Source organism: Pecten maximus, chromosome 2, assembly GCF_902652985.1.
Source record: "Pecten maximus chromosome 2, xPecMax1.1, whole genome shotgun sequence".
NCBI classification, from domain to species: domain Eukaryota; kingdom Metazoa; phylum Mollusca; class Bivalvia; order Pectinida; family Pectinidae; genus Pecten; species Pecten maximus.
Genome location: NC_047016.1, coordinates 27643283 through 27667792, shown reverse-complemented (window position 1 = coordinate 27667792; position 24510 = coordinate 27643283). Strand labels below are relative to the sequence as shown.

At 35.9% G+C, this 24510-nt stretch overlaps 3 protein-coding genes across 3 annotated transcripts; all 3 read right to left on the bottom strand.

The window, feature by feature from the left end:
- Positions 1–391: 391 nt before the first annotated feature.
- LOC117321691 (failed axon connections homolog) lies at positions 392–24137 on the bottom strand. The gene is made up of 8 exons (XM_033876200.1): positions 24082–24137; positions 6835–7012; positions 5998–6121; positions 3960–4162; positions 3164–3241; positions 2141–2259; positions 1819–1935; positions 392–1322 (listed from the first exon to the last, which is right to left on the bottom strand). The coding sequence occupies exons 2-8, from the start codon at positions 6963–6965 to the stop codon at positions 1231–1233; spliced, it is 864 nt and encodes a 287-aa protein (XP_033732091.1). The 5' UTR covers positions 6966–7012; positions 24082–24137; the 3' UTR covers positions 392–1230.
- Positions 8465–15394, bottom strand: LOC117321692 (failed axon connections homolog). The gene is made up of 7 exons (XM_033876201.1): positions 14204–15394; positions 13826–13949; positions 11876–12078; positions 11320–11397; positions 10103–10221; positions 9396–9512; positions 8465–8977 (listed from the first exon to the last, which is right to left on the bottom strand). The coding sequence occupies exons 1-7, from the start codon at positions 14332–14334 to the stop codon at positions 8889–8891; spliced, it is 861 nt and encodes a 286-aa protein (XP_033732092.1). The 5' UTR covers positions 14335–15394; the 3' UTR covers positions 8465–8888.
- Positions 15633–22812, bottom strand: LOC117321688 (failed axon connections homolog). The gene is made up of 7 exons (XM_033876199.1): positions 22484–22812; positions 21911–22034; positions 18730–18932; positions 18096–18173; positions 17366–17484; positions 17006–17122; positions 15633–16619 (listed from the first exon to the last, which is right to left on the bottom strand). The coding sequence occupies exons 1-7, from the start codon at positions 22612–22614 to the stop codon at positions 16528–16530; spliced, it is 864 nt and encodes a 287-aa protein (XP_033732090.1). The 5' UTR covers positions 22615–22812; the 3' UTR covers positions 15633–16527.
- Positions 24138–24510: the final 373 nt, after the last annotated feature.

Below are 24510 nucleotides of genomic sequence, written 5' to 3'. Positions count from 1 at the left end.
TTTCTTTTTTTTTTTCAACAATGTTTTTCTTCAAACATACATGATGTTTCATTCAATTTTCACCCTTTTGATATCACCTAATTATGTATAACAACAATTGTGTCAAACAATATGACATACAACACTCAATGTCATGTCGAAACAATGAGTTGGTACTGTCACGTGTGTATCATCACAAGTGTTAATAGTAACAAGAATATATCATTACAAGTGTATATCATAAGTGTATACCACTCATGAGTGTTTATTCGTCACAAGTGTGTACCATTACAGGTTTGTATCATCACACGTGTATATCGTCACAGTGTTTATCATCACAAGTGTGTATCACCGCAGGTGTGTACCATTCTAAGACTGCTAATAGAAGAATGTAAATGAAAACCAATAACAATTTAAACGCAAATCTGTATTCATTTGGTGAAACATGTGATACTAACATACAAAATGGCATCAAATGGGTCATTAGCTTGATTTTGTTTAACCCCAAACAATTAACGATAATTTTTAAAACTGTTTCGTAGATTTATAGCAAAATCATAAATCATAAATAGTTTCCTTGTTTCGCTTGACATGTTTTAAAGTACTGACTTCTATACCTAAATATGCAAAACAAATTCACTTAAACATCGGATATAATAAAGTGAGTGTTATAATAACAAACTGAAAGAGTACTCAGGTACACGTAGTTTAGAGATCGTTTCCTGATGTTAATTTAACAAAAAATATAATGACTTCGAAATTATTAACAGCACTTTGAGGTATGATTTCCATTATGCAAGCATACATTATATCTTAACATGATTTAATCAGTACGAACTGTGTAATACGATATAGTACCCGTACAAATATACGTATAATGAGGTATTTCTTGTTTCATTCTACATAAAGCCAGCCAATGCTTTTACCAATCATATCCCTCTTATTTTATTATCAATGTCAGAAATGTATCACTAATAAACAACTCATTTTACAATACATAAAGAACACATAACATCAGGAAATACAATCGATATCATATCTTGATGACATAGTGTCCCTGTCGATTTGTCCAGAGTAACAGGACTGATGGTTTGATTTTACAGATTGCTTGTAATGAAGTTGGTATACATATGCTACCTCGCTTTATTGCAGCATACAAAGTAAGATCTTAACTAAAAAAATAGACTCTCAACAAAACATTAAGGTATTATATGATATTCGGCCAGTTTTGCGGCAGTAAGGCTATTTCGACTATCTGGTATAATCTTTCTGTATAACCTCGTCCCAGTCTGGCCAGAACGTTTCCTTCATCCGCTCACAGTAGTCACATAGGTTAGGATACTCTAAGTAAACAACAAAAAGTCCTATACTATATATTTATATTAAACTGTTTGATATCATCTCAACAACTCTCTAGTGGTGACTGATTTAAAGTATTTCGAATCTTAACTTTCTTGCATGGAAACCGAAGTATATGTAAAAGCAAAGTTTTCAACATTGATATGGACGCCAGCGCCTCATTTCCACTCCTTCGGTGAAGCGAGACATACATAGTCGTATTGGTGATTTAAGGCAGAATATGAAGATGGTACTATTATTGGTAAAACTTATTTATATATGGTTAAGGTATACAAAACTATATTTGTCACCAAGTGTTGATGCGTCCGAAAAATACGGAGCAAAACTAGCAAATCGTAGAGGACGCAACATGTATCAAAGAGATACATTTCCATCTAGTGCGTAAAATTGTCCAGATAAAAAAAAGACAAAGACAAAAACTTAAATTTATGAATTGCGTTGTGGTGACACAAATTCTGCATTTATGTGTAAATATCCTACCCTTGATGACGGAAGATCCAAATCCTCCAAATGATGCCCATCTGATCTCTGCGAGGATTCCAAAGATAGCGCAGTCAAATTTGCTCGCTTTGTCACCGAACAAAAACTTCTTCGGTCCTAAATTGTAAATTATACAAATTGACATTTGTTTGACAACAGGGGAAATATGCATATACTTAAAATGAAATAGCATTTACTCAATGACTAAAGTTTGAATTAGGACTACTAAAGAATTCTACTGTCATTGTAAATGACGTCATGCTATAATACATACTTTAAATGTTATAGAACTACGTTTAAAAGTTATTCCGAAAGTACTTACCAAGATAGGAGGAGAGAGCCTTGAGATCTTCCGACATAATGTGACGTATTTGATCCGGTGAATATCGTCCTATCCCATGATTCCACATTCTCTTCCGTTGGCTTTTTTTCAGTAAATAGCTTAAAGTAAGAATACATTATTTTTCATTCTGTTTTTAGCATAGACCATTTTATATATTATGTATAGTTATGTGGCAAAATATTATTGCTTTTATTGTGATTGATTGTTTCCTAAAAATAACACTCTAGGTCTGGCACATTGATTGAGCAAGAGAAGACTTGTATTGCTTTTGAAAATTCCTATAAAGCTACATAATATGAAATTTGCTCTCCGATCCCTTACCTTTAAACTCGAAAATATATTTGGTTTCCCCCATTTGGAGTCTCTCAATATTTTGAATACATTTTATCCTAGTACCTCGCTTTATCCAGGTGCTAATTGCGCCCCTTATCTGGAATAATTATTGATTCTGTCCCCTTATAGGGACTCGGTGTTTATGTTTAAATTATTTGGGACATGGTGTTTGTATCAGTATCATCTGACTGGGTAGAGTGCCGTGCTATCGCGTCCCGATATGGCATTTCAGTGTCTGTTGAGTGACATCATCCACAGACTGTATATCACTAACAGGCAAATAAGAGTGTCGGATGATATATTATTAAGAAACAAACAGCATATTATCACCCCATTTCTGTTCAACTTAAAAAACCCAGATCATGTGTCAAGACAATGAATTGAATAAGTATTTCGGAATAAATATGTATGTTATATGTTTTTTATACAATGATATATTAACACAAATGTTCCATGAGTGGTAAGATTGAATTAGAAACAAAGCTAGATATAGGTCATTCATATAAAATCATCTCACAATCAATTGGGTATGATATATTGCTTGGAAACTCTCCATTGAATGTTTTTCTCAAGCCTTTGTGTTTTACTATTACATTATATAATTCATCATATTTCTATCTTGTTTTTATGGATAATCCTCTATCAAACTGAACGATATAATGATATTACATGACAATCCGATTGAGGTCAAAATGCCTGTAGATTGCACTGGACTCGTCAAGGACCCAACGATCTACCACAAAACACCTACAAACCGAAAAGACAGTTATAGTGCATACATATATAGATACATTGTATATGCATCACTCCATCTCTGAAATGTAAAAAAAAAAAATCAGAAAGGGCTTGCGGATGGTCGTACTGTAGGAGTATCCCGATAAAACCCACATGATCTATTTCATTATATTTTTGCATTTTACATCGTATTCTTAGAAGGAATCTAAAATTACAAATAACAATGACAAGAGACTGACAATCTGAATTCTTTTAAGAATTTGTATTTAAGGATCATCCAAACATTAGATGGTAAGTATTTGTTTTATACCATTGGAAATATAAGAAGGGGCATAAATAGCATGTGCGTATATACTACATGCATATTGACTGTCCCAACCTAAAAAAAGTTGTTTTTTTCAGCTGAAAGTTATTTAACATGTCAAAGATCATTAACAAAAGACAATACGTGGCATTTATCTTAACAAATATTTTGATCTAGTCTTATCAATTACAAAATTGTTTATTATGGTTACTCCTCCGTCAAACCCTAAACCTGCTTAGAAAGAGAAGGCAATAAGGAATACATATATACTCTTACAAATTGGGGACTCTCAGAAATGTATGTTAAACAAAGACATTATACCGTAAGAACAATGCAAGTATCATATCAGAATGTATATCACTGGACGGAGAAATTAAACAAAGACAGTAAATAATATGAGACATAGTGGTTATATTGATAACCTACCAGTACGTATTCTCCTCGGCCATTTTCTGTAAGGCCCTTCCGACTCCGATTTGTTCTTCTGTAAGTCCTCTGTTCAGGTCCAAGTTCTTCTCCTTACTAAGAAACTCCAGGATAAACTCGCTATCTGGAATCTCCTCTCCATTGTACTCCAAAAATGGAATTTTCCCTGTTTTCTTACTTCGTCTGTACCAGCTATGTTCTACCTACAAATTTATATGTTATTTGCTCATTATAAAGATTGCGGTACAATTATGCGCAGCTACGTGTTACCTACTCCTAGTGTAATGTTCCTAGTCGACAATGTCATTTTTTTGAGTGACATAGTTTGCGATAGTATCCCGCCCGGCAGTCTTACTGGCAAAGAAACCCCAGTCAGTATTGCTTTTGTAAGTGGACAATATTTCTGTATAACGCCATAACCGGTCACCGAAAACAATTTTGGCTTGCAATACATGTATGTTAGCTCGATGTTATGTCATATATTATTTTCAATATACATTGCAAACATTACTGGGTGTTAGAAAATGAAATCAATCTTTATGCGCTTATATATCTTCCTGTCATTTGATCATCTTAATTTCAATTTCAATAAGTAAGTAGAATGCCTGTCAATGTGTTTGTCGTAGTAGAAATAAGTAGAAAATACCGACTTGCAAGCGAAACTAACTCAAATAACTAAATAGGAAAAGTTGATAAAACGGAAACAAGGGGAAATACAAAATATAGAGTATTCTCCTTACTTCGTAACACGTAATGAAAAACATACATTTGCCGTACTAGCCCGTCTGGAATTAGTGCAGTGGGCGTTTAATATATACATATTTTTTAAAAAGACACCCATACTCAAGCGGAGGCAATGCAAACGCCCTAAACTCACACTCGCTATACCCACGTGAGCGTCCCATATGCTGCATACATGCAACCCCTCGTCGAATGTAACGCGCCTAGGAAAAATCGGAGATAATCACCGGAAACATGTTTCCTACTGTGATAAATTCTCCGGTCTCCGGGCCGACACAGGGACCAGTGTAGAAAACCTAAAATTAGACATTCGCTCAGCTCTACTGACCCAACATCAACACGACACACTCAAAACCCACTGTACCCACGACTGTTTCGCTGAAAAACGTTATAAACTGAACAAGGCCACAAAAACGAGGTAAAACCCAAAGAAAACTGTGTCAAGCCAACACTCGTGAGTAAGTGGAAAGTTTAGCAAGGACTGCACTAGTTGACGACAAGCTAGAGAATGACAAGTGCTCGCCGCGTACGTACCCTAACCGAAGCCTATTACCGCACGTGCACTACGTGCCGGAGAAGACAAATTATTCCCGCTATACCTCAGAAACACGGGAATATTCAATTAACATAGGGACATTTTTCATTAAGATTAAAGTGCGCGAAGTTATGACAAGATATTTACATTAAGCCGTAAAGTATGTAAATTTGAAGGAACAGCACAAACAAATATATGTAATCTAACACTTCAGAAGCTGTGACTGTTGACTGTTTTTGGTCCCAATAAGCCCTTGGGGGTCAGTCAGCGCAAACATGAACAAACTGTTAATCAAACATCTCATATTGATGAAAAAGATGTTTTCTTTATATAAAATATAGTAATAATTCACAATTTTGGTTGACCTTTGGTCATTGAAGCTGCAAGCCAAATTTCATTGAATTAGGTTCAGCGGTTTTGGAGAAGAAATCAAAAATATAAATTGTTTACGACGCACGACGCCGGACTAAAGGCGATCACCTGAAAATGCCATGGTAATGATAATGATTAAACATCAATTATTGATATAACTTAATAATGTCTTGTTTAATTCGTGTATATGTATTGTTTTGGTACCTAGATAAAAGTTTCGTCTCTTTTTTATATTCATGCCTGCAGATTTACTCTTCCGAATAACAAAGATTGTCGTGCAGCCTTGTCCATAATTTCTTATATAATACCAACACATTTCAAGTCGTACACCCGAAGTTATCATCAAGGAATACATTTCTGATGAACTACGAAATAAAATGTAATACTTACCTCGTAGGGAATACCCTCCATCCGGAAATACGTCTCTAATTTAATCGCAAAAGGCGTTAGACTGGGTACGTGCGGACCACGGCCCATTTGATGGATAACGATGGTGTCTCGGGGGTATACCTTCCTGTTTGGAAAATTAACCGAAATAAAAAAAAAACAAATAAATTAAAAGAACAACAACAACAACAACAACAACAAAAACAAACAAACAAAAATATAAAATACTTCTCATGACTTGCAGAATAACAACGTAACAGACCACAAAACCTTAATCAGTTTCAACATATTAGATTGATCAGATTTTATTTATTGAATTTCTTTTCATGAACAAGAAATCTACAAGAGTATCGTCGCAATCATACAGATCTGACCTCACAATGTATATCACTCTACTTCACACTAGCATAAGGGGGATGAGTTCACCAACTTTAATCTATACTATATATACCAATGTTTCAAAACAAAATGAAACTATCATTATTATGAAACCTGTTTGACTCTGGAAAATAATAATTACAACATCCGTGAAATCAAAGTGTATATGGTGTTTTGCTCGCTAGATTAACTGATCCCAGACACCTTGTGTGCCATGTTTTGGAGGTCTTTCTTTTTCCGCGTTCTTTAATTCCTTCTTTCTTTCCATTTGGTCTCACTGCACTCACTTTACAGCTGGGCTTTGTGCCGTTCACATAATCTACCGTACCGGGTCCCCGGCCCCACATGCAGGAGGAGTATTGAGTGCTATCGAGTAATGCTAGCTATTTTTTTCACATTTTTCATGGAAGAGCTAAAAAAAACAGTCCAAACTTGTCAACACGTCACGTATTTACGACATACCTTTTTGTTGTACGTGTCTTGAGACCCCTCCAAACGGTTGCTAACACTGCCCCTGTGATCACTGCCCCGCCCACAGCCTTCACACCAACCGGGAGGTCAGCAATCACATCCGTCACTCTGGGCAAAGCCATGTTGTGAAGATCATAAACCGGGTAATCAAATCAGCAACATCATACTTCTGAAAAAGGATATACGGAGAGAGTGACGTTATGTACAGTCAGTAGCCACAAGTCAATGCACAAAAAATGTGTGGTATACCCGCTTAAGACTTTAAACTACGCTGCTAGACCGTCTTTTCGCATAAGACCGACACAATTTATAGGAAATACAAATGTATATGAATTCAGTTAACAAATTCCTCCACATAATTTTCATCTGGTCAGCCAATGGCTACCAGAGACGGTGAATTGTCATAGATGAAAAAAAGAATTATGACATTGTTAAACTTTTTTTTAAATGCGATTCCCTGAGAGGGGTGATGTAGAAAACCTTCCTCGAAGTGGGAGGCCACGAAAAACGTATGCGTATTGTGAACATCGTTTGACTCGGATTGTAAAAGAAAATAAGGGAGGCACTTTTAATGACATTGCAACAATTTAAAACAATGAAGGAGTAACTAATCATTGTTCGAGAGGTGTTAGAAGTATTTGTCTTCGCATTTAAACGGATATCCGTTTTAAAGAATGAAACAATAGGATCAGTGAATCGTTGGAATATGTAGGACAAATTACAATGGACAGTCCCAAATCAATGGCTCGGTATAATGTTTAGTGACGAGACCAAAATAGAAATAGGTGCAGACAGAAATGTGCTTGTTTGACGTCGAAACCAGTGGTTACATCCCGATTTTGTGACGTTTTGGGGATGTATCACCTAATCGTTGGCACGATCATTCCCATTGATAAAAAGAGTTGTAAATACATTTTGATTTGAACGAGAATCTTTGGCCAGCGGTCGTTAGACATTTTCCGAATACCCCTGGATTCTACAGGAAGACAACGCTCCGTGTCATGTATCGAGAGAAACCACTGGGTTGAAAAATAACAACAATGTCCAAATACTTCATTTGCCATCTCAAAGTCCCAAAGTAACCTACTGGTTAACTATATAAGACCTTTTGAAACTCTCAGCCACAGACAATCAAGTATTGAAAATGTTATGATTTCAAATAGTCACATTTCTAAATGCGCAATTTTCATCAAGTGTCACAATTAATGGTCATTCTGCGATAATACTGTGAAGCATTAGCAACAAAGATTCACAGTTGCAGTGTATTAGCTGTGAAGTCAGTGACACGCGAAGAAACATAAGGAAGTCATTCACAAGAAATGTCTGTACAAACGTACACAGTAGTAAGTTACACAGACGCATTCCGGCATTCACAACCTACAAGTAATCATTAGTAAAGTCAGTTTTCATCACACAATGGAAAGATTCTATAATTCATGTGGCTGATCCATACCGGTAGTACAGTAACATTACCTTAATCGGTCGAATAATGTATAAATACTAGTTTATGTTTTTCTTTTGCTTTCACATTTTATTCGTAATAATTAATAAGTCAAGTCTTCCATGCAAGCAACCATTAAATCTATTTAATGATTTTATGGATAGAGAACACAACTCACAGTGATGGGTATGGAGAGTTTAATACGTACTGTACATGTACAACATGGTAAGTGAACATATGTATGTATAATGTTTCTCATTTTTACCCGCACACAAGCCATAAAAACACCTTAGATTTGCATTGTACGTCATTCTTGTTACTTTTCGACCCATCGCTGGAATTTGGCACCAACATCATTCGTTTTACAATGCATGGTTAAGGAATGCAAACCGTCAACAAATATAAGAGGTTGATTAACATATGTTTAGTATTTGATGCGATCAGGTTGCTTTCTGTGATATTAGATACAGATTTAAATAACATTTTATTCGCATGTTATCTCACTTCATTACGGAAAATTCATTATCTTAATCTAATGTGTCAAATTACAGTATCAAAAGAGGGCTTTTGTCCAATTAGGTAGCAAATAGAGCTATTTGAACTTTCAGGAGCAATCCCTCCGTATAATGTCCTCCCAGTCTGGCCAGAACGTGTCCTTCATCCGCTCACAGTAGTCAAAAAGGTTAGGATATTCTGTAAGTAAACAACCACAATTTCATCAAATGTATACTGGATACCTTCAATTGTGTAATATGTTGTCAACTGATTCTCTCAGGCTACAAAAACGTTTTCGTAGTAGATATTGGACCAAAGTATTCCAAACTTTTTCATGACTAAAGTATACTTCCTTTCATCTACGTTTTATTTCGGTTGATATCTTAGAACAAATTGTTTTATGAAACTTTGCTACAAATGGATTATGTTACAACGTGGAGAAAAATTACAACGATAATATGACCAGGTTTTCCGAGGTGGGGGTGGGGGAGGGGGGGTGGGGGGGGGGGGGGGGGGGCGCTGTTTCTGTTTCATTGGTCTGGGAGCCAACAAATATCTCCTTAGATTTGTTTAAGTTTTTGGTTCTACTACTCATACCAAACAGTATACATCCCACCTTTCATCACGGAAGGTCCAAATCCTCCAAATGATGCCCATCTAATCTCTGCCAGTATTCCAAAGATAGCGCAGTCAAACTTGCTCGCCTTATTACCGAACAGAAATTTCTTTGAGCCTATATTAGAGATTTAAATAAGAGTTTATCAGGACGCCTATAAAAACTTTCACTTTGAAATGACATGAACAACTGATGCATTGCTTACCAAAACGCCTTATGGTCATAGCAATGATTAAATCATCACTGACCAAATGGATAGTTTTTGTATTAGACTATTTTAAAAGTATGTTCTTACAATTTTGAGAAATAAGATGAGAAAAATATATAAAACATTCTTTTCGATGGTAAGAAAGTTAACGAATATTATTGAAACATTAAAAAACTCATTTTGACACCCGAATCTCTATGCAAAATTGAATTAAGAATGTCCAAGCATTCAAGTGATTATAATGAACAATCTTTCTAATCACGATTGCCTTGGTAACTGTATGCTTGCTTCAGGATGATTTGGAGATACCTTAGACCGCGGTCTTTCTGAAATGTCAATATCTGCTTGAGTTTGCTTATACAGCTAAGAAATAAATTGTTTCATGGCTTTAATAACAGTAAAAAACAACAGTCAAAACTATTTCACCGAGGTGTTAGGACCAACCAAATGAACTGCTGTCCTTACGCAGTGTGCTATTAGTTATTGCGGTAGTACTAACCAAGGTAGTAGGACAGTGATTTGAGATCCTCTGACATGATGTGACGTATTTGCTCTGATGAATAACGTCCTATACCGTGATCCCATAGCGTTCTCTTTAAGTCATATTTCCCTAAAAAGCTAATAGTTAAAACGAAGTTTTATTTCCATTCCCTTTAAGAGAGTTCGTGGTGTATATCTAAGCTATTTTTGCACATCTAAATCCATATTATAAGTGTAGCTGATTTGCCATGAACGTACCGTTTGTACTATTCATTGTTCTTACGATTGATTTAGATATGGTTTTCATGAAATACAAAGAGTCAAATTATTTGGAAGCCTCATGAAAAGCTATATAAAATTATTTTATGTTGATACCCTCTGCACAAACTTGTGTTATCATTTCAACTCTCTGACTACCTTAAATCCTACTGTCTCGCTTTTGCCTTGATGCTGATTGCCACCGAGGTTTCAAATGTAATAGCTTATGTTCTCTTACAGACAGAATCTTACTATGAATTATTTTCTTATGATAACTTGGGACAAGGGTGGCTGCACTGGTCGCACTAGTGTATTGTGACCAAATAGGATGCCGTGCTACCGTGTCAAGGTATGTCAATTCGGTGAAATAGCCCTTTATGATAATTACATACATACAAATTAATGTCAGAGGATTTCCGAGGAAAAATAAAGTAGCATTTCTGTTTTAATTAAACCTAGTTCATGTATCAAGACAACGAATTGAATTAGTATGGCAAGTCATATATATATGCATGTTTTAGCGTGTTTTTCTGTGTTGACGTAAATACATATTAACACAAATGTTAAACGGGTGATCACCTCTCATTATAATCAGTATATAAGCTAAGTATATTGGCATCAGATAAACAAATCCAAAAATAATTCGGTAGACTAAACCTACTGTAAATATGAAACCTTCGTTGTGTATTTACTTTAATTGTTTCCATGGTTGATATTGTTGTGTATTATTGTTATATTATTGTTGGCTTGGCTAACCACGAATCTGTGTATCCAAAAATAATTTGAAATCTTTTAACCATGAAAGAAAGAAAGTACGAATATTTCAACTAATATATTATCGGATATGTTTTAAAGTGTCGTCATTTTATTTGGTTTTGATTGATAATAGATCAAGCTATCGACAAACTATTCGCTAGCTATTTTTTTCGTTATCAATAGTCATTGATCTAACTTCATCGAAGTAATGATATTTCTTACACGAAAAGTCGAGAGAGGTTGAACATTTTCCAGACTGCATTGGTTTCATCAAGAATCCCTCGATCCATCATAAAACACCTGCAAAAACAACAGGTAAAGACAAAAGCACATCTCATCTCTGAAATATCGGAATTTTATTTCTAATGATGTGATCATTCATTTGGTAATTTCCTTTTAATTGTGCATCACTCCATTGCTATGGATATATAATACGTTTCATATACATATTGTATCCAAGAACCGAAACTAATGCATCAGCTTTTCGTTATACTTTTCATTAATTTGAAACATGATGTTAAGGCTGATGATAGAACAATAGCTTCATTCAGTCCGTTTTGTTAAAGGTGGAAAAGGAATATTTTGAATCTATGATGTGAAATATATATTGTGTATCTTGCACATATAATAATAAATTCGTAATCATGCAAACATGAAAATGTATTACAAAGTGCATGACCTGATATCAACCAAACAAACCTACGATTATCCACAGGATATGAAGCATTTCCAAGATCATCTCTGTAAAATAATATGAACAATTAATTACATTACCTACCAGTACGTATTTTCCTCGGCCATTTTCTGGAAGGCCCTGCCGATTCCGATTTGTTCGACTGTGAGTCCCTCGTTCAGGTCGAAGTTTTTCTCTTTACTGAGGAACTCGAGTATAAACTCGCTATCTGGGATCTCTTCTCCATTGTACTCGACAAAAGGAACTTTTCCTGTTTTCTTGCTTTTTCTGCCCAACTTGTGTTTGACCTGCCATATAACGTGTAATGTAATTATGTATTATTAGCATTGCGATACAAGAATGATCCATTTAACCGTTATGTATCTATTGGCTGGCAGTATTTTCATTGAAATCGTGTGTGACAATACCTACGGAAACAGTCTCGTAGTCTTCGACCAGCAGTCTTACTCTGACCATAACATGAGTAGGCAATGTCAAAGTAAATTGCATCAAATGTGAATCACATATTACTCGGTCGGCAATATTGCTGTAAAAGGCTATGTCCAGCCGCCACAATTAATTCTGTCTAGAATTTAATTAACGAAGCGTCCGTAATTTACTTACCGCATTATCGTCTCAAAAGATTAAATTTGTAAGCATTTCCGTTAGCGTGTTTATAAAAAGGGAAATATATGTGCACTGATTTGTCTTCAAGTCATGCATTTTCAATATTCGCATACAGCGAATCTTTGAGTTTAATTACAACCTATAATGCATCGTGAGAAACGGACTATTGTATCTTACACTAAACGGAATGAGTCGCGACGTATTCTATGAAGAAACGTAAAACCCATTATTTTCATAGATGACAAGAAACTTGTTCCAAGAGAAAATAGTGCTATGTTTTAAAGATTTGTCTTTAAAATGCAGTACATGTATTTGATGCAAGATGAAACTATTATAAAAAAAATGTTACTTATCCGATTTTATAATATTTTAACACAAACTGTCGGTTATATTCTGCTAAAAATGCACTATTTTTCTTAAGCTATCGGAGAAGTAGCAGAATATACGATATCTTTCAGGCAGATAAACAAAATTAAGTAGGCACCATGTTAACTGACCCGTCTGCTAAGTGATACGATAATTTTCAAATGTACGCTACTATATCAGGTTTATATAAAAAATAATAAGAACAAAATATTTCAAATTAGCTTAAAAAATTCAAATCAGTTTCAAGTATTTACTGCGTAAAAATTGCCACGATAATGCTTCAGTGATCAATAAATTAATGCTTCTATTGTCTTTATTCGCTTTGAACAATGATTTTGTAAATGGTTTCGAAGTTAATGGACTTTGTTTTACTTAAATATTACAAACTAAAAATGGGAAACACATATTAGAATTTCAATTTCAATTTGAAAAGACAATGATTCAGTTACAAAATTAGTAACATAAATGTTATAGACATGAGATAATCATAATTCAATAAACTGAAGGAATAACATAGTTCCTTTGTTTTATTGGGTTGATTCGCACATACATAAAGTCTTTGTCTCTGTGTAACTCTTTTATCTTCGGCGATGAATTGAAATAATGCTAAAACTAACCACACATTGAAAGTTTTAAATGATCAAAGGCATCGCAGACGATACAAATTTCAAACCTACACCTAACCTATGATGTATATCTGTATATCGTAACAGTGATATCAATTTTGACACTAGTTGATTTAACCGCGAACTCCAACTGATGGTACGAAACATGTGGAATGACGTATATTTGCACTTGCATAAACGGTTATCAAAATAATCAATATCGTAAATCTGTCATTGCTGATATCTTAACAACGCTTACATGTTACACAAATGTAGTAGATGTGTTATCACGGTTAGGGTGGGCACTTGATCTTCATGTCAACAAAACAGAAGCGATAAAGACATGTGGTCGTACCACATGTATTTCTTAATATGAGTCGCATGCCGTGGACCTTCGTTGATTACAAGTTATATGCGAAGATATATTGCAGAGCAAAACGTTAAGTGGGATACGTACCTGGTAGGGAATACCCTCCATCCGGAAATACGTCTCTAACTTAATGGCAAAAGGCGTTAGACTGGGCACGTATGGACCACGGCCAATCTGATTGATAACAATGGTGTCTCGGGGGTATACCTTCCTGTTTGACAAATAAATTTAAATAAAAACAAAATAAATATATGTCATAGCATGAAGAGGAGCATCGTACAAAACAGCATAACGATTGTTAGATGATACCGAACAGCTTTCATTCGTATTAGACTAATTAATGCATTATTGTGTTGCATAATATGTCATGTAATGGCATAACAGGCGAGAATGGAGCTGTATATTGAATATCCTAAACGCATTATATATGCACGTAAGCAATATACTATACAAAAGTTCATATACCTGCTGGTTTGAAAGGCCTTGAATCTTTTCCAAACAGTTGAAAATACTGCCCCTGCGAGCACCGCCCCGCCAACAACCTTCACACCTATGGAAAGGTCTGCTATCATATCCGTTACTTTGGACAGCGCCATATTGTATATGTCACAATATGGGTCGGTGTAGTGGGGAAAGATGCACAGACGCTCGGATACATCTTATTTCAATAAATAAACAACATAGATGAACCTACTGTTAGAAAAGCACGGCCCGCCGCAAAGGGGGCATTTTCGTCAGGTGTGTTCAATCTATCATGTCACGAAATTTCTCATAAAATTCAAGCTCTGAAATCCGGAGGATTTTAACATGCCGATGAATTCAAGCAAATGTTTCCCATGCGTTGTTTAACAGCAAAGACATGCGTAACCCTACATTATTTACAAATATATCTTTAGAATTCGGAGCTACATGGGCAAGCGAAAAACGCGTCTCGTGCCTGCAAACAAAATGGCTTGGAAATCCAAGTTAGAGCCTGTAAAGCTTTGAACACCAATAATCGTCCTTAGTAAGCGTTGATAAAATTCACATATTGCGTAAACTCGTATGTTTCGGTTCATAAATTGCTTCTAATGCACTAAAAATTCCTGTGGTTTCATGAATTTCCCGTTGGTTGCCCTTTGTGTGCTAAATCTCAACGAAAAACTGTGTTGGATCGATTTAAAGTATACAATATCAGGAGTTGATTATTATTTATCATCATAGTTAACTGATCACCGATCACAACATGTTTTGCTTTTATGAGATCAAACTCACCATGTCACAACAATGTTTTCCTCCATCACATGGATTTATTTACATACATTTGTGCTCGACCAGCAGCTGAAGTACTTCCTCTGTATTTGGATTATCACTATTTTAATAAGTTTTCCCTTAACTTAATCTGACCATACTGGTTATTGGTTGGGTCGCTATTAACTGTTACCTACGGACATTATTGTCTGGATGTCAAATGATATACATTGTTTGTGCGATTCTAGGTCAGGGAGGGTATCTTTAAACTCTTGACAAAATTGCTATAAAATTCATAACATTTCATAACATTCAATGGTTGGACTTCTGAACTGTACCACTATTCAAATTAATAATAAAAAAAAGACATTCAAGATACGGCAAATCTGTAATTTAAGTCTACCACCTGCAATTCCAAATGATTGTTCAAAGGCACCCGATGTATTAATAACTTTCAATGTAAATTAATATGAAATTTAACGACTACTCAGTTAATTAACATTAATACTAATATAATCATATTTGTTTCAATCAGGTTTATATAAATATCAATTACATTAATACTAATATAAACATATTTGTTTCAATCAGGTTTATTTAAATATTAATTGTCTTCTTACCTATATAATGATCTCGAGAAATAGAGACAAAACAAATGTAGGAATCAGTTCTATTCTTTATTCTTCATATATTGTATCTATTAATATTCATATTCATTTGAGCTATCAACATATGCACAGATTTTTACAGCCCTCTTTAATCTGTATGTTCATAATACAACTATAGCAAGATGAGGTTCATCCATGATTTTATCATGATTGACGATATCAACATAATATAACTGTTGTTGTTTTTGTTTACTTTCTCTGAAAATAATAAATTATATAATTTGTGTAGTTCTGCTTAATGATGGCTGTGACTCCGTCTGATACTGTTACCGGTATTACTGACGTATTTCTCGCTAGCCATACAGAGAGGATTTTGACGATATTTATAAATATAACAAAACACACGATACATTTAAAAATTCTTGATTTTATCAACATTTTTGTGATGGTATGGATGGACTGTCTCTTCATCAGTGGAAGAATCACAGCCACAGTGAAGAGTATGGAGTACAAAATACACAATACTTTCTGTAATTAACATATACCGTTACCCAATACACAGATCCATGCTACATGACCACTAAAATAAGTTTTCATAGTACGTTTGTCTTTTTTAACCAACACATACATTTGATCAATTTAGCAAAAATACGCTACTCTCGGTCTATTTCCGCTATATAAACCACACATGATTAGATAATTGATATTATTTACATGACTCACAACTATCACCGCTACATGTTTGCGTTCTTTGGTGTGCGCTGTGGAGATTATTTGGTTTTAGACGTAGCTGGTTACCTGCATAAATCCTTTTTCCATATTCAAACACACTCAACAGCACACAGAGAGACACTTAACAAGTCAGATCACTTCCCTACCACCAAACATTCTCAATGTCAGACATTTCACTACAGCATTTGTCCAATTTGTCAGCATGTAAAGTTATTTCGACTATCTGGTACAATCTGTCTGTATAACCTCGTCCCAATCTGGCCAGAACGCTTCCTTCATCCGCTCACAGTAGTCACATAGGTTAGGATACTCTGTAAAATAAATTGCCAGAATTATATCATCAAATACGTGTTTAAGAATGAATACAATATGTTCTCATTTACTCTCAAAATCCAAAAACAAGAAGTTTTATTTCCACGTCACGTTAACGTTGTATATCCGATGATATTACTTAATAACTTTAAACAAAACAAAAAGTATTTATTCTGTCTGAAAACCACATTCGACTGGTAAACGTCCACATGGAACAACTACAACGCTACAACTACAACAAAGTAAAAACGAAATCGCGTTTCCACATGGTCGTCGCTCCGAGATTAAACACCAACAATTTTGATGAAAGATTTTGGGCAAAATTGAAAATGGTACTATTATTGATAACAAGGATTACAATTCTGTCTATAAACAAATATCTAACCATTTATGACGGATCCTGCGAATCCTCCAAAGGACGCCCATTTCATCTCTGCTAGTATTCCGAAGATAGAGCAATCAAATTTGCTCGCGTTGTCACCAAACAAAAATTTCTTTGATCCTAAATTAGGGATACAATAAACATGCTATTAAGACATAAATACCTACAGGTTGAACTGGAAATTACGCCTTATGTTAATAGTGCTTGTAAGCAATGACAGAATGAACCTGTATAAATGTGAGAAGTTTTGCAACCTTTCCGAAAGGCGTTCTTTAAAAACAAAACAGTTTCGGCTAATACTAAAAAGTTTATCAATCTCAGTCTAATTCTTAACATGCTATAAGTTATAGTGGAATTATTTACCAAGGTAATAGGAGAGAGCCTTGAGATCCCCCGACATGATGTGACGTATTTCCTCTGGTGAATACCGTAATATCCCTCGATTCCAGAACTTCTTCCTTAAGTCACGTTTTGCTAAAAATCTGATGAAAAAGATTTTTTTGATCAATTACTTATGTTCTTGGATACGCTCAACAATGTTCTGAAATCATACATGTACGTTGTATTGTTATTGCGACATAGTGTCATACTCTTACTGTGGTTATTGTGATTAATAAACATATCATGTCATACTGCAGTCGTGATTCAGAACAACCAACAACTGGTTTTATTCACTGCATCAAATGCCAAGACAACCCAATGAGGAATCCACTTGGAAAGGAACTTCATTCGCGGTTTGAAACGTTTGTAATCTCTTTACATCTTTCAGTTTCTTTCTTAATGTATGGCCTCGACTTGGTGTTGAACGGCGGACAAAGTCATTATGTGTATTGTATCATGTACATACATTTGAAACAAATCGGACTTATAGTGATTAAGTGAGGACCTGTCATGGTAATCGAAACGAAACCTTTCGGTAAGCTTCTTATCAAAGTTTTGTGAGCCAGGTATAAAGTTAACCCTTGTAACGTACAAATTTCGTTATAATATCATACAGATATCAAACACTTACTATCAAACATATATATCAATAACTGTGACTTACTTTTGCCTGTATATAATTACTGACTTAACAACATGATAATATTCTTACGTGATAAGCCCAGAGAGCTTGAAGCATTTATAGACTGCATTAGTTTCGTCAAGTACCCATCGATCTGCCGCAAGGCACCTACGAAAAAAAGATATACATGTACAACATTAAAGTACATTAAAATCAGATCGTACATGCTTCTCTATCATTATCAATAAACATGTAATGTGTGCAGTTTCATGTTTAATTGGTACAAATCAAACACTTAAAGACAATAGCGAAATAATGACATTCTCAAAACTAAACTCAGTTTCTTTGAAAAACATATTTGCATCCTAATCAATAAAGTCTTCACGGAGAAGGTCACTAATGTTAAAAGAAGGAAAAGATAAGAAAAGGCCAGACCCGGACCTTTAATCGTTTTAGAAGATGTTGGAATCGTGTTGAAATTAAATCTAAAATGTTACGTTTCCTACACAATAAAATGAGTTGTACATGTACCTTATAAAGTAATATTCATGACATAATTAAATCTGTTGGATGATACGTTCAAAAGTCATTATCTATTCGGTAACTTTTATCAAATGTTTGTTTTTGATACCTCCGTCAAACAACCCAAACGTCATAAAAACGAATTGTGAAAAAAGTAAATAAATAATAAGGAAAAAAATGCTACAAGTGGTGAATTACCTACCAGTAAGTATTTTCCTCGGCCATTTTCTGGAAGGCCCTGCCGATTCCGATCTGTTCTTCAGTGAGTCCCCTGTTAAGGTCAAAGTTCTTCTCCTTACTGAGAAACTCCAGGATAAACTCGCTATCTGGAATCTCTTCTCCATTGTACTCGATAAAAGGAACTTTTCCTGTTTTCTTTGCCGTTCTAGACCAGCTATGTTCTACCTGCAATAAAGTTAATAGTATGTTTTAATATATACGTTACAACTATTTGCATACTAAGCATGAATTATTCTTTGTGTGCAAATATTCCCAGTCCCCAATCTCATTATAAGCAATAATTCCGCTGGCAGAATATAAGTGAAAGACGGTGTCCCCTAACCCAGCCAGCACGTTCGCTTTGTCACGACAGTATACTCAGCCGGCAATTAGAGTACGTTTATAAGCGACGATTGCAAAGCAAGTAATATCCACTTATGGTGATCACTCTAGCTTGTTGACGGGGCGATAGATATGTTTTGAAAGAAAATACTAAAACAATTTGCTATTTTCATTCGAAATATTCTATGTTTATTTTGTTGAAACGAAATGTAATCGAAACAATTAAATATATTATAACGAAAGACGAAGGTCTCGCTTTGTTTCCGGTACAGCATTTCCAATGTTGTGGTGACTACCTTCACTGTCGTGTATACGCTAGGAAATGGTCTCCACAAAATTGCGGACCAGGAGAATCACAGAAGGCCAGTTTACACTTTAAGGTACAAAATCACTGGTTTATAACTTCACTCAGAGCGGGACAATTACAAAGTCTAACTTAGAAATACTCGAAATTTATATTACAACACATGTCTGCTGTTTAGTTCATCTGTGAATCCATCGCAAAGATGGGCAAACAGATACTGAACTCGGTATCAGCAGTTGAATGATTAAAACAGCCTGTTAATTTTCATTATCAGAAATACTCTTAAATGACATCCACTTCAATAAAAAACAACATGTTTAATCTCACAACCCTATTATATTTACAAAAGCGAGGGAACACAAATTGTTAACGATACTAACTGGTCTTTAAAACCATTAAGCAATAATTCAATATGAGCAAAACTTTGCGACGAATGACGCCTCGATGCCGAGTTCAACCGTTCGTTTAACTCTGCGATGGATTCAGTCGTTAAACAGAAGCGGACAAAAATATTATATGAATTTCGAATATTTCTGGACAGACATAGTAGTTGTCTCGCTCAGAGTATACAAATAAATGCTTAAAGTGTAAACTTACCTTCTCGGATACTCCTGGTCAGCATTTTTGAATAGACTATTCGATAACGACAGTGGCTAATCGATACACTATACATGTTTGTTCAATGTAAAAGGCAGTAGATTTATCGTTGTGGTGTACGTATTCCTCGTTGTGGAGTACGTATTCCTACTTGTGGAGTACGTATTCCTCGTTGTGGTGTACGTATTCCTACTTGTGGTGTACGTATTCCTCGTTGTGGTGTACGTATTCCTCGTTGTGGAGAACGTATTCCTACTTGTGGAGTACGTATTCCTACTTGTGGAGTACGTATTCCTCGTTGTGGAGTACGTATTCCTCGTTGTGGAGTACGTATTCCTCGTTGTGGAGTACGTATTCCTCGTTGTGGAGTACGTATTCCTCGTTGTGGAGTACGTATTCCTCGTTGTGGAGTACGTATTCCTCGTTGTGGAGTACGTATTCCTACTTGTGGAGTACGTATTCCTACTTGTGGAGTACGTATTCCTACTTGTGGAGTACGTATTCCTCGTTGTGGAGTACGTATTCCTCGTTGTGGAGTATGTATTCCTCGTTGTGGAGTACGTATTCCTCGTTGTGGAGTACGTATTCCTCGTTGTGGAGTATGTATTCCTCGTTGTGGAGTACGTATTCCTACTTGTGGAGTACGTATTCCTCGTTGTGGTGTACGTATTCCTCGTTGTGGAGTACGTATTCCTACTTGTGGAGTACGTATTCCTCGTTGTGGAGTACGTATTCCTCGTTGTGGAGTACGTATTCCTCGTTGTGGAGTACGTATTCCTCGTTGTGGAGTATGTATTCCTCGTTGTGGAGTACGTATTCCTACTTGTGGAGTACGTATTCCTACTTGTGGAGTACGTATTCCTCGTTGTGGAGTACGTATTCCTCGTTGTGGAGTATGTATTCCTCGTTGTGGAGTACGTATTCCTACTTGTGGAGTACGTATTCCTACTTGTGGAGTACGTATTCCTCGTTGTGGAGTACGTATTCCTCGTTGTGGTGTACGTATTCCTCGTTGTGGAGTACGTATTCCTCGTTGTGGTGTACGTATTCCTACTTGTGGAGTACGTATTCCTCGTTGTGGAGTACGTATTCCTACTTGTGGAGTACGTATTCCTCGTTGTGGAGTACGTATTCCTCGTTGTGGTGTACGTATTCCTACTTGTGGAGTACGTATTCCTCGTTGTGGAGTACGTATTCCTCGTTGTGGTGTACGTATTCCTACTTGTGGAGTACGTATTCCTCGTTGTGGAGTACGTATTCCTACTTGTGGAGTACGTATTTCTCGTTGTGGAGTACGTATTCCTCGTTGTGGAGTACGTATTCCTCGTTGTGGAGTACGTATTCCTACTTGTGGAGTATGTATTCCTCGTTGTGGAGTACGTATTCCTCGTTGTGGAGTACGTATTCCTACTTGTGGAGTACGTATTCCTCGTTGTGGTGTACGTATTCCTCGTTGTGGAGTACGTATTCCTCGTTGTGGAGTACGTATTCCTACTTGTGGAGTACGTATTCCTCGTTGTGGAGTACGTATTCCTCGTTGTGGAGTATGTATTCCTCGTTGTGGAGTACGTATTCCTCGTTGTGGAGTACGTATTCCTACTTGTGGAGTACGTATTCCTTGTTGTGGAAATAAGGCTTCGGAACCCGTTTTACATATGTTAACGGATCACCAAACGCTTGAAGTGAAACAGAGACATCAATTCTCTAGGTTAAACACACTTGCCCTTCACCTAGGCGGTTTCCACCGTCACACTTCCCGCGCCAATCCATCCAGGCCGACAAGCGTGATTAATATAAGTTGATATACATGTAACTTGTTTCGCAATTGTTGTAAAATAAATACAGTTTCAACGTTTCGACATTAATACTATAGAAAAAGACAAGTTTTATTAAATTTCCCGAAAAAAAATAGACTATATACCTCGTATGGAATACCCTCCATCCGGAAGTACGTCTCCAATTTAATGGCATAGCAGGTGAGACTAGGCACGTGCGGACCACGACCTATCTGATGGAGAACAATGGTGTCTGGAGGGTATACCTTTCTGTTAAAAATATGAACTCAATTAAACACAAAAACACACTCATGTTATATACCATCTAGACATTAAATAATGGTGATCTGACAAAGATTTTTCAACTTTCTCTAGTCTCATTTTGGTTTGGACATGTCTTGGTTCACCGTTACAGATGTGATGAGATCATAAGTAAACAATGTTAAAAAAAACATTAACTATTCATAAGGAATAGTCATACCGCGTTATATCAGCTAGGGTTAAGAAGTGGTGGTGTTTAGCACGTGTTTAACACTTTAAATAAGCTCCCTAGTAACAGCTGTTATCTACACCTGACTTGATTGATGATATAAACAGCAGGTGAATACACACCACTGTCCCGTTCAACCGGTTTTCTTGCTCTGAACCAAGGGAGTTAACTCTCTTTGACATAAAATAGCGTTACTAGTATTAAACATCAGCTAGTTTATAAAGCATACCTTGTGGTTTGACGGGCTTTGAGTCCCCTCCAAACAGTCGCCAACACCGCCCCAGTGAGCACTGCCCCGCCCACAGCCTTTACACCTAAGGGGAGGTCGACAATCATATCCGTCACTTTGGACAGCGCCATGTTGTATACATGTAGGTCACAAACTGGGCCGTCCGTTCAGCCGAGTCGCACGCTAGCTTATTTGTAAATGATCACAGAGTAAACATCAGTTGACTACATTACACATTTAATATTGTTATTATTTATTTAATTTGTAAATCATGCCGCTCATGTGTTATACAGTCTTTACATCCGTCCTTGGGTAGACCGGAGGATACCATGTACCTACACACACACACATTCACAGTACGCTGAGTATTTCAGACTCGCTTATATACCTTTACGTCTCCGATTTATAGTATTGACATCAAACAGTTTAAAGATCATGAAAAATAGCACTTTTGCAATCATTAAAAATATATTCAATATAAAATTCACCAATCAGAAACCAAAGTACGAAACTACAGGGACGAATTTTCAACCTATGGTCGGTCCATCACATATATCATAAAAGTCCCCGTGTACCATACAAGTCGATATTTACAGGAAATATCGCCAATCTGAAGGTTAATTTTACAATGACGTTAGTATTTCTGAAGAAACTTCTCTTATCTTACAAAATATTTCCTTTGATTGTAACATTTCGTTTATACAGTTAACCAAGTTCAATTGAACGTCGTAATCGACAGGTTTATGTAATCACATGTTATCCTTCGTTTCAACCGACATTGCGTATAAAATATCGCATCTACCGAGTACTGGAGCAAATGGTATTCACTATTTTTAGAATTCTCATTGTCTTGTTTGTCTATTTCGTACCAGGGTTGTAAAACCATATAAACTGTCTAATTTGAGCTGTTTCACATCGTTTTTGAGAGAGAGAGAGAGAGAGAGAGAGAGAGAGAGAGAGAGAGAGAGAGAGAGAGAGAGAGAGAGAGAGAGAGAGAAAAGAAAAGAAAACCTTGCATGACATAAATTACACACAAAAAACCCTTTTCAAACATTTAATAAATGTCTCTCTTTTTTTTTCATTACACACCGAGAAGGCGAAGTTAACCAGTCTTAGGTACGTTTGAGGTGTGTCTTGACACAGTCAACCCAATTACCCTGTGCACAAGCGTTGGTCTAGTCAACTTTGCGGTAAATATCTAAAATTTTCACACTAAAGGTTTTTGCCAATTATAGATCAACACCAGTCATTTCTTATTATGATTTTGATTTTTTTTTGTGATGCAGGAGTATCGAAGTTTATGCTGGCATACTATGGAGAATATGATCCACTTTAAATAAACTACATACAATAGCTGATAACTCAGACACACACCAAGACACCTAGCTGTATGTAAAAACTGTAGGCTGCCCCAAATACATGTACCTGTTGGACATCCCGGTGTCTGTGTTATGGACCGGGAGCGATGGCAAAGAAATTAGAAACGATGTATTGAAAGGAAAACGAAAATAACCTTCCATACAGGTATACAGTGTATTATAGCATACCTGTCATTTAGTGACTCGTATACAGGTATAAATAACAGGGTATATACATACCTCTATTGAGCGACCCGTGTGTGTTGTGTAACTCGTGTGTGTTTCTTTCACATGATCAGCGTGACCAATATGCTTTGCTTCAGAAGCGTTTGTGTTAAACATTTGAGCGATTAAGATTTCTCTGTACATGTGAGTTGCACTAAATGCGATGCTGCAAATAAAAGAGGAATATCAACGGACTAGGGCCCATAACGTGAGCAAAGGAATTTATTATACAAAGAGTAAAGGTTTATGGCTGGGATATAATAACATTCCAATAACTGAGTTGTAAAATATTGCAGTACACTTTAGAAGTTACATGGACCGTTTTCTTTTTCTTTTCTTATTGTTGTTCAGAAATAATGAAGGAAGTAGGAATTTTGATGTTTTTACTGGCGAGCCTTGGTAACGACAATTAAAACATTATTTTGATTTAATACATACATGATA

Bases quoted from the DNA above. Each gene is read 5' to 3' on its own strand.
- LOC117321691 (XM_033876200.1), bottom strand. From the start codon at position 6,965: ATGGCTTTGCCCAGAGTGACGGATGTGATTGCTGACCTCCCGGTTGGT. The intron at 1,936-2,140 runs GTAAGTACTTTC...TTTACAATTTAG, and splicing joins GGCTCTCTCCTCCTATCTTG to GACCGAAGAAGTTTTTGTTC. The intron at 1,323-1,818 runs GTAGGATATTTA...TTGTTTACTTAG, and splicing joins TGGATCTTCCGTCATCAAGG to AGTATCCTAACCTATGTGAC.
- LOC117321692 (XM_033876201.1), bottom strand. From the start codon at position 14,334: ATGGCGCTGTCCAAAGTAACGGATATGATAGCAGACCTTTCCATAGGT. The intron at 12,079-13,825 runs GTACGTATCCCA...GTTATATGGCAG, and splicing joins TGGAGGGTATTCCCTACCAG to GTCAAACACAAGTTGGGCAG. The intron at 11,398-11,875 runs GTAGGTAATGTA...TTGTTTTTGCAG, and splicing joins GCCGAGGAAAATACGTACTG to GTGTTTTATGATGGATCGAG.
- LOC117321688 (XM_033876199.1), bottom strand. From the start codon at position 22,614: ATGGCGCTGTCCAAAGTGACGGATATGATTGTCGACCTCCCCTTAGGT. The intron at 22,035-22,483 runs GTATGCTTTATA...TATTTTTAACAG, and splicing joins AAAGCCCGTCAAACCACAAG to AAAGGTATACCCTCCAGACA. The intron at 16,620-17,005 runs GTTAGATATTTG...TTTATTTTACAG, and splicing joins CGCAGGATCCGTCATAAATG to AGTATCCTAACCTATGTGAC.